This window comes from Hemibagrus wyckioides, linkage group LG17 (assembly GCF_019097595.1).
Source record: "Hemibagrus wyckioides isolate EC202008001 linkage group LG17, SWU_Hwy_1.0, whole genome shotgun sequence".
NCBI lineage: Eukaryota > Metazoa > Chordata > Actinopteri > Siluriformes > Bagridae > Hemibagrus > Hemibagrus wyckioides.
In genome coordinates this window covers 18,007,903-18,018,204 of record NC_080726.1, presented here as the reverse complement: position 1 = coordinate 18,018,204, position 10,302 = coordinate 18,007,903, and the positions used below count along the sequence as shown (strand labels likewise).

The 10,302-nt window shown below is 42.2% G+C and overlaps 1 protein-coding gene across 3 annotated transcripts in view; it reads right to left on the bottom strand.

The window, feature by feature from the left end:
* The window catches only part of dync2h1 (dynein cytoplasmic 2 heavy chain 1), a 43,086-nt gene that overhangs the window by 12,123 nt on the left and 20,661 nt on the right, over positions 1-10,302 (bottom strand). For 2 of the 3 annotated variants that reach the window (XM_058413252.1, XM_058413254.1), the window contains exons 54-77: positions 10,072-10,214; positions 9,814-9,886; positions 9,561-9,706; positions 9,327-9,464; positions 9,007-9,120; positions 8,669-8,829; positions 7,763-7,886; positions 7,430-7,551; positions 7,248-7,334; positions 6,837-6,963; positions 6,577-6,718; positions 6,089-6,198; positions 5,414-5,434; positions 5,148-5,246; positions 4,853-4,976; positions 4,543-4,706; positions 4,193-4,312; positions 3,274-3,408; positions 2,989-3,132; positions 1,723-1,812; positions 1,154-1,219; positions 926-976; positions 628-705; positions 397-528 (exon numbers count right to left, since the gene is read on the bottom strand). In XM_058413252.1, coding sequence (XP_058269235.1) covers positions 397-528; positions 628-705; positions 926-976; positions 1,154-1,219; positions 1,723-1,812; positions 2,989-3,132; positions 3,274-3,408; positions 4,193-4,312; positions 4,543-4,706; positions 4,853-4,976; positions 5,148-5,246; positions 5,414-5,434; positions 6,089-6,198; positions 6,577-6,718; positions 6,837-6,963; positions 7,248-7,334; positions 7,430-7,551; positions 7,763-7,886; positions 8,669-8,829; positions 9,007-9,120; positions 9,327-9,464; positions 9,561-9,706; positions 9,814-9,886; positions 10,072-10,214 — 2,711 coding nt within the window. The remainder of the gene's footprint in view (positions 1-396; positions 529-627; positions 706-925; positions 977-1,153; positions 1,220-1,722; positions 1,813-2,988; positions 3,133-3,273; positions 3,409-4,192; positions 4,313-4,542; positions 4,707-4,852; positions 4,977-5,147; positions 5,247-5,413; positions 5,435-6,088; positions 6,199-6,576; positions 6,719-6,836; positions 6,964-7,247; positions 7,335-7,429; positions 7,552-7,762; positions 7,887-8,668; positions 8,830-9,006; positions 9,121-9,326; positions 9,465-9,560; positions 9,707-9,813; positions 9,887-10,071; positions 10,215-10,302) is intronic. The other variant, XM_058413253.1, reaches the window with a different exon arrangement.

Sequence of the window (10,302 nt, the reverse complement as noted above, 5' to 3'; positions counted from 1 at the left end):
TAAACCTCAGGAGGATATTTAAAAAATTCTATCACTTCTTTGCTTCTAAAAGAAAATACCAGGATTTAAATTATTATAAAAATATTATGAATAGCATTTGATAAACAAATGATGGCCTTGGGACCATTTGATCCTGATCATGTTGAGTTGGTTAGTTAACCTCGGGCCTGAGTCTTTCCTTTCATTCATTACAAAAATATTCAGTATGTTCTAAGAGCTTTATCCTCCAGAGTTAATACACATGCTGAAGTCGAAGGCTTATTGCATAACAATGCAGATTAATGCAGAAATGAGTAGCTCGTCACAGCTTCGGCTCAGGGAGCAAGATTATGACAGATTATAATCCCAGTTCCAGCACAGAGGAAAGAGCCACTGTGTGTTTAACTGGCAGCTGACCTGCTGGAAGAGAGAGAGCTTCTTGGCAATGGAAGAAGGGATTTCCTGTTCGCAGACGGAGCTTTGTGAAAATGAGAGCCAGAGATCTGCATCGCTCAGACACAGGGACTGATACAGCGTCGGGAACGTGCTCTATACACACACACACACACACACACACACACAAAGAAGATTAGAATTCTGCAAAGCAAGAAAGCTTTGTGTGTGTGTGTGTGTGTGTGTGTGTGTTACCTTGAGTAAAGCCACAGCAGTGTGTCTCTCCTGATCAATCCAGGAAGGAATGTGTTCCTGCAAAGACTTCTGGGAGTCCTGAAGATTGTGTCAGGGGAATAAAGTGAGAAAGATAAAGAGGAAGCTTTTAACTGCAAGAAGAAGAAGTAGACCAAACGGAATACGATTAAAAGAAAGAAGAAGATGAAGAAGAGACAGATGACAAAAAAGAAGACACGACAAAAGAAGAAGAGAATGAAGAAAACAAAGAGGAAGAAAACGAAAAAGAAGAAGAAAAGAGAGGTAATAATTTCCGTACCATCTTCCTGACAGTGTCTGCGACTATCAGTCCAGTGAACGCATCCCATTCCTGAAATGTGCGCACACACACACACACTAAATATATGGATGGTGTATTAGTGTGTAACATTTATTAATATGCTATAACTGAATGATGTTAAAGTCTTATATAGAGAATGAAACACTTGGCTTTGTTCTGTTATGGCAAAATAATAGTGTGTGTGTGTGTGTGTGTGTGAGTCCATACGTTCTCCTGGAATAGCTCTGGCTGTGTTCCCTTCACAAAATGTAGTGCAAACATCAGCTGATCCACCTGCGCACACACACACACACACACACACATACAAAAAACAGCATGTTATTTCACAGGCTAACAGGTCATGCATAATACACTGCTACTAAACCATTAGCTTCAGTCGGTATACAAGATGCACTAGACTGTGTGCTGTTATTAACAGACACACACACACACTCTCAAACACTGCCCTAGACACATATATAGATTATCCCCCTCTCACAGATGTACGGATACACACTGGCTGCTGTCAGATTCACTGTCCCCTTTTTTCACACACTCACTGATCCACACAGAGAACTGATGAATCATTAAACTCAAACACACACACACACACACACACCCTCAAGGCTCGCAAGGAAAGCAGAGTCTCTTCAGTGGTTATGGTCCTAAATTAGTAACCACAAGGTTGTGAGTTTGAATCCCAGGAGCGCACAGACACATGAATAAATATAAGAAGAGAAAAATGGTGACATGCGGACGCTAACACTGTGTGTGTGTATGTGTGTGTGTGTGTGTACCTTAAAGAGTGAGCGGCAGACATATTCGTACACCATGATCTTCAGCGACGCCTCCAGTGCTGCGATCCTTGCCTCCGTGCTGTCACTCTCCTAACACACACACACACACACACAAAACAAAACACTTCATTAGTTAAACCTCCTGTGTGTATGGAAATATGCAAACCCTTGAGGTACTCAGAGGCACAAAAATTAAACAGAGCACCCCCCCCCGCACCCCCCTTTTAAAATTAATTGCGTGTAATTAAACTAAGGATATGATTCATATTTAATAGATACTTAAACAGATTCAATTATTAACCGAGTAAGAAAGACCAGAATAATCATCAAAACAATAAAAACAGATCACGTGCCTTCTGTAAGCGACAAAACAGAAACCTAAAGCCCAGGTGACCAGTGTAAGTGAATCTCTAAGTGGTCTTTACTGGTTGTAGCCCAACGACCTCAAGGTGTGATGTGTGGTGCATTCAGAGATGCTTTTCTGCTCAGCATGGTTGTATAGAGCGGTTATTTATGATACTGTAGCCTTACGGTCAGCTCGAACCAGTCTGATGACCTCTCTCATCACAAAGGCGTTTCCACCTGCAGAACCGCTCAGTGACCGTCTTTTGGTTTTTTGTATTTTTTTAATATAAACTGCTGTGTGTGAAAATCTCAGGAGATTTCCTAAATATTCAAACCAGCCCATCTGGCCCAGATGATTTTCACAGTTTCTTCCACCTTCTGCTGTTTGACAGGAAACCGTTAACATGACTTCATGCACTTGTGTGCTGCCTTCACACGATTAACTGATCAGATAACTGCATGAATGCTCAGGTGTCCTAATAAAGCAGTCTTTATGAGTATGAGGCTGTTTATTTCTACTACTCTCTGTTAGCTGAAATGGTGTAAACATCAATGTGTATTTGCTGTGTTCACTTATCACTGACACACACACACACACACACACACACACACATACACACTTTCCTTTCAATTCCTTTTCTAGTCACTAAGCGTTATTTATCATCCAGCTTGTTGTGCTCCGACACACACGTTATTAAGTGCTTGGCTAGGTTTTCACTGCATTGGTAAAGCCCAGAAATGGAGACAGCTCTATAAAATGATGCTTGATCCTTGGTAGTGGTGAAGTGAATGCATTTATAGACATGCTTTTATTTATTTAAAGTCTAATCTTGAACAGGCTTTGAAAGAAACAAAATGGGAATAACTATGATTTTTCTGTCCACAATATTCTTCATTGTGTGTGTGTGTGTGTGTGTGTACCTGTTGAGTCTGCAGTGCTCTGTGGAAGATTCGGATGAAGGAGGCCAGACTAAACCGGTACATGCTATTAACACGCGATAGATCCGTGATTACAAAATACATCTTACTGGCACTTTCAGCTAATGGCAAATAGGCATCCCTCTCCTGCAGAGAGACAGACAGAGACAGAGACAGACAGGAGTGTGACAGACAGGGAGCAAAGAAAGAGAGATACAGGTAAGTGATGTAGTTCTGCTGACCCCAAGAGGACATCTGCATTACTGCAACACTTCATTACTCTCTCACCTGGTCAAGCGAGGCCTGCAGTCTGTGTGATTCTGTGAGGGCGGCGTGTATCAGAGCGCTACTCGCCTTCGTCTGATTCAAAGACTCAATCAGCTCCTTATTCTCCAAAATGTTTCCCTGAGCTGTGGCCAGAGTCTATACACACACACATACAGAGTAATATACACTGACCAGGCTTAATATTATGACCACCTACCTAATACTCTGTTAGTCCCCCCTTTTGCTGCCAAAACAGCCCTGACCCAACTGTGTATTCTTACACCTTTCCATCAGAACCAGCATTAACGTCCTCAGCAGTTTGAGCAACAGTAGCTTGTCTGTTGGATCAGATCACACAGGTCAGTCTTTACTCCCCACGTGAATCCATGAGCCTTGGCCGCCCATGATCCTGTCACCGGGAACACCCCACAAGAGCTGCAGTTTTGGAGATGCTCTGATCCAGCCGTCTAGCCATCACAACTTGGCCCTGGTCAATCTCAAATCCTTACGCTTGCCCATTTGTCCCATGATATCACTTTTAGCACCATTTATAAGCAACCTTTTGTCAGGACAACCCTTGGATTGAACAAAATCTAATAATATTTGATCGTAGATTCCTCTGAATACTAGATTTGAGACTGGTCAGTATCCCTACACCCTACTGTGGGAAGTCCAGAGCACCCACAATGGAGAAAATGTACACTGTCTTCTGTTTCACACACTGTGTATCTATGAGAGGATAACAATAACTAGTCCTTATCTTTCTAACTCACACACTACAGCATACAATAGGAACATGATATATGAACAAAATTATGATGCATTATCACAAAAAATTGTCTTGTCAGGTCCATTTCATAGCACAAAATCATAGTATAATGATACAGCAGCAGTACTATATATAAAAGAAAAGAGCATGCTGGGAGTTGTGGTTGAGGACCTGCAACAGCGAGTCCTCCAGCAGAGCAAGCTGAATCTTCTTCTCCTCCTCCTGCTGCAATAATCGCGTCTTCTCTTTCTCCAGTTCTGGTTTCTCATGCTGGATGGTCAAAGCTAGCAGCTTCACACAAAAACACACACAATTGTGTAATCACTACATAATTCTCTAATCATCATATATGTTTTATAATCACTGCTCAGTCACACTGGTATCTCTGGAACACGTCGGTGTTCTCTATAATTATCATCACACACTCTCTTTGTGTGAGTGCGTGTGTGTGTGTGTGTGTGAGTGCGTGTGTGTGTGTGTGTGTGTGTGTGTGTGTGTGTGTGTGTGTGTGAGAGAGTCACCTGCCCACGCAGTCCTGCTCTGGTGGTGGTAAAATTTACTTCAGTTATAACAGAAGCAGCATCAGGGGGGATAACCGGACTGGGGTTGCGGGTTGCCAGAAACAAGCGGAAATCCTCATTATAGTCCACGACTTTCTCTCCGATCTGGACTACGTAACGAGGACCTGAAAAAAACACACGGCCATAACAATACTGAATTAACTGATTGCAGAATCCTGATGCTGACCCCAGTAAAGTTTGGATGGAATGGGACATAGAATAGACCCCTGTATGAATGGAAGGAAACAGGTGGAGGGACAGACAGACACACCTTGTGCGATTAGGTCTCTGCGCAAGAGAGGGTAAAGCACTGGCTCGACGCCGTCCACTTCCTGAATGATCAATGTTTTTCCAAAGCGCACTGCCAACTCCAGTGATGTCATAAAATTAGAATCCTGAGAAACAGAGAAGTGGACGGACGGACAGACAGGCAAAGAGACAGACAGGAAAACTTAATGCTGCTGATAAGTACCAGAATATCAGCTTGAAAATGTCAAGCTTCCTGCATATGTACTTACTCAGTACTTACTCACTCAGTGTGTGTGTGTGTGTGTGTGTGTGTGTACCTGCTGGTTGATGACCTCTAAACGGTGTACTTTTAGGTGGGTGCGTAACCATTCTGTGGCTCGAGAAGAGGGGTCAATAAGAAACGGACAGGCCACACTCTACACAAAGAGAGAGAGAGAGAGAGAGAGAGCTTACATTTTAAATAATTCATTATTTACATTATTATGTTAACACACACACACACACTCTCAGCAGTGCAATGACTAGAACAATAAAACCACAGACACTATTTGGTATGGATGTGTGTGTGTGTGTGTTTTCTTACCCGGTTCTTTAATGCAGTGATCTGAGGATGTAGCATGAGAATGGCAGACAGACAGACAGGCATGCAGACAGACAGACACAGGCACACACACATACATTAACAGTGAAAATGCCATTAAACAATGCAACATACTGACAAATAAACACAATAAGCGCACACACACACACACACATTAACAAAGTCATTAAACAATGCGACACTGACAAATAAACGCGATAAGCACACACACACACACACACACACACATTAACAAAGTCATTAAACAATGCGACACTGACAAATAAACACGATAAGCACACACACACACACACACACTAACAAAGTCATTAAACAATGCAACACACTGACAAAAAAAAAAACAACAAAATAAGCACACACATGAACAATGTCATTAAACAGTGCGATACACTGACAAATAAACACAAATAAACTCTCATGTGCCATCCAGTGGTTGATTGGAAATGTCAGCATGTGCAGGAGACAGACGAGTAAATGAAACATGTCACCTGCATGTGTATATCACCATTCACCTTTTAAAAGCAGCCGTATCAGAGACGAAGGAAGATGAAACTGAGATGTGACTCCTACGTCTCTCAGTTTAAGTAAAGGAGGCATGGCATCTGTGCCTGTCACTCCTACTAAGAGGTTTCATACTGAGTGTGTGTGTGTGTGTACCTGCAAGATAACGAGTGCATTCTCCATAGACAGGTCATCAGATGGCAGCCCTTCACTCTTCCAGATCAGCTGTTCGCTCTCAGAGCACAGGAAATGGCGTAAATCAAACTCTGACAATGAGAACACGGAAGTGTCACACTCAATGGAGGCAACATCTAAGTCTAAGGTTTTAATTGCATTGAGTGTGTATCTGTTAAGGCTCTGATTTCTGTCTGTTAAATTGTACGAATAAAACTGCAACAATTTAGGTGACATTTAGAATGATCACCAGTATATTATCACATATCTCCACGCTTATTTTTTTCCCTGATGGGTCAGATATGGTGTCATTTTAGTGACCATTGCCAAAATAGAGGAGCAAAAAGAGAAGACTGATGAAAGAATGCCAGGTGAGCTACACATGACAGGAGCAGATAAATGTGTGTGTGTGTATGTGTGTGTGTATGTGTGTGTGTATGTGTGTGTGTATGTGTGTGTATATGTGTTACTCTGCAGTCCTGCTTGCTCCATCCAGCTGTGCAATGTGGCTCGGCGTTGATCCTCAGGTGTGGCAGACAGGTACGTGATAAAAGCTGCTGCCAGCTGCACTCGCTTAGGAAGAGTTTTTAGCTCCTCACTAATCTCATCCACCTGCACACACACACACACACACACACACACACAGAATAATGTACCGGTATATATCCAGAGTGAAGTATATATGCTAATGGAGAAATATATGCATGCACACACACACACACACACACACCTGTGTGCTCCAGCGAGTGTGTTCTCCGTCAAGCTGATGGATGAGTTTCTCCGCTGCACTGATAGTTTCCTGAGCTCTGCTCACATCGGCTTCAAGTTTTGCAGCTTCAGTTGTACGACACTGAAACCTTTTAGCATGCACGCACGCACGCACACACACACACACACACACACACAGACACACACACACACACACCCTTAACAAGTTCAAGAAAACCATCTCCTTCCATACTTTTAGTGTGTTAGTTAATTGGTTTAGATTCTGTGGGCTGTGTCCTAAACTCCATCAAACTCCCTATTCCCTCAGGTGTAACATGTCATACATTAAAGAATGATTAGAACCTTCTAAAACGCTGCCTGTGTTCCAAAAGCCTGATATATATACACTGTGCTAAGTGTGAAATATTTTTACTTGTCCTTCAGCTCTGCCACTCTTTCTCCAACAGAGTTGAGTTGGGCCTCCAGTTTACTCATCCGATTCTCTGTCTTGCGCAGGTTTCTGACAAAGAGAGATAAACAATAATATATTTCTTAATAACGAGGTAGGATTGTGTGTGTGTGTGTGTGTATGTGTGTGTGTGTGTGTGTACATACTCCATCAGTCCAGCTTGCTCAGTCTCCAGTGGTTGAATCTTCTCCAGGACATGTGAGTACTGGACATTTGCTTTCACCCATGCAGCTAAAGGAGCAGCTGCTGCACTGGCACGCTTGGCGTTCTGTAACACGCCCACAGACTCACTGATTATTTTGTTCTTACTCTTCTTTAGAAACACATCAGTTATATGCAAGCCTGACTCAGTCTAGGCTAATATAGATTTATTTTCATTTTAGAACTGAGAATTAGAAAGGGTGGACTTTAGCCTCATCTTGAGTTCAGTGCTTAGCTGTGTGTATGTGTGTGTGTGTGTGAGAGAGAGAGAGAGAAACCTTCGGATCGAATGAGGCCCTGTTCCTGTGCAGTAACTCTTCCACACTCTCCCGGATCTCATGTGTGATGTTACGAGCGTCGAACGTCACAATGTCCTCCCTCACTCCACGTTTAGCCAAGAAACTGAAACACGAGTGAAACAAGTGAAACCCTGTGTGTAATGTGTTATATACTTATCACAAAAAAGAAGAAAAACAAGAACAAAATGATTACTATCTACTTTGTAGTGTTGTATGATTACATTTTTCTGACTTTAGCTAAATGTTGCTTAGCGAATAAATAAAGAAACCCTTTAATGACTGACATAAACTCTGTGTAATCTATTTAGTCACACACCATCAGGAAAATGTCTCCATTTACCAAGAGTAAATATGTTTACTTAAAGCAGAGGTACTGGGTCTTTAAGTCTTTTTTACAGACACATTAAAATGTATATAAACACATGCAGCAGCACGTTTTATCACTGCCATTAAGAGCCATTCATGCTTTGGATAAACTGCGTCTCATTACACAGGCAGTAATTTGTAGTTTCTTTCTTACCTCATTACATATACCTGAATTCACACGTCACTGATCGTGTAATTTGTGTTGGAATTATAATTTCTAGATGCATCCTTACGCTTGTCCATTTTTCCTGCTTCTAACACATCAATTTTGAGGACAGAATGTTCACTTGCTGCCTAATATATCCCACCCACTAACAGGTGCCATGATGAGGAGATGATCAGTCTTATTCACTTCACCTGTCAGGGGTCATAATGTTATGCCTGATCGGTGTATTTTGGAGGGGAAATTATCTGACTAGTTTTAAATGTATTACATTTCCAAGAAAGGTTTCTTTTATTGCTTACATTTTACATTTAAGGCATCAAGTCAAACATGACTAAATTCATTTATTGTCTCACCTTTTCATGCTAACCCAGGAAGTGTCAAATATTCCCATGAGCCTCAGCACTCCCTCCAGAATGTCCCTGATGACATCTGGTGGCATTCGGAGTGAGCGAATCTCAGAGAGAGACTCTTGTTTAATGTTTCCAACAGCCTGCTTCGCCTCTTCTACCAGGGGCTACACACACACACACACACACACACACACACACATACACACATGCACACACACAACATGTTTATTTCAAATTTATGAGTAGTTGTGTAAAACACTCTTTGTTTTTTTTTCATGATATCTGCATACTGGAGAGTATATATTTGAGTTGTCTGCTTCTGGTGTGTGTGTGTGACTCACCTGGACTTCTTTCAGTTCGTCATCAATCTTCTCTTTTCGCTCCTCTATTTTGGCCACTTCTTGAGCCATCCTGCCCTTCAGCTTTTCCATCTCTGTCTTCTGATCACTCGCATTCTAAAGTGCACACACACACACACACACACACACACACACACAAATCAGAGAACGTAAATATCAGTTGTTGGCAGAGAACATACCACTGATTTAATGTATAAGGGATTTTAAGTGTTAGCCCTGTTAGTGCTGCCATACTTCACTATTTAATGCTGAACTCTATGGTGGTTATACCCACACACACACACACACACACACACACACACCTGCATGGATGTGGTGATCTCCTGCAGTGCTGCATCTGCCTCTGCCTGTTTGGTTTTTAGTAACATGCTCTGCTCAGCAGCGCGCCTCTTCAGCTCATCAACCAGTGACTTTGCTTCATTTAGTTTAGCAACACCGGCCTACACACACACACACACACAAAGAAAGAGAGATTCAAATCCTACCTTAATGTACTTCCTCTCTCTCTCTCTCTCTCTCTCTCTCTCTGTACATACCTGTAGATGCTGCTGTCTCTGAGTGAGCTCTGTCTTCTTCGTGCTGTAAATGGACTGATACACCTTGAGAAAGCTCAGGTAGCGGTTAGGTGTCGCCCCGTAATCACGACACGACTCGTGGATCATCAGAAATGAGTGAAAGAAGTCTGCGGAAAATCCACAGGCAACCGATAGAAAAGCAATAAAAAGCAAAAAGCAATAGAAGTGAACTAAAATGTCCAATCTTTAACCAAACTTCCCCCCCAACACACACCTGTTTTGTGCTTCTTTGTTTTTGTCTCTGAGCTCTTCTCTTCTTCCATTTCAGACAGAAACATCTCAGGAATCTACAACACAACACACACTCATCACTCACACCCCACCTTATATAGCAATCATTTCATAAACAAGTGTGTTCACAACAGAGCTGATTTACATGTACATAGTGTTGCCACAAAACACTCTCTCTGACTATACACACACATCCTCCTGCTATCTCTCTCTCTCTCTCTCTCTCTCTCTCTCTCTCTACCTTCTTCATGCTGCTGTCTCTCCATCCCTCCAGCCACTGCACACTACACTTCCTGTACAGTGCTGGGTTGCTCTCACAGTTGATGGTGAAGTTTTCATTAGTGCAATCCATGATCAGCACTACATGGAGGTTCTGCTGCACACCTACACACACACACACACACACACACACAGGGTCATTAGTGTGAATAATAAAAATTGCGTATAGCATTTTACTATATTGATACACTGA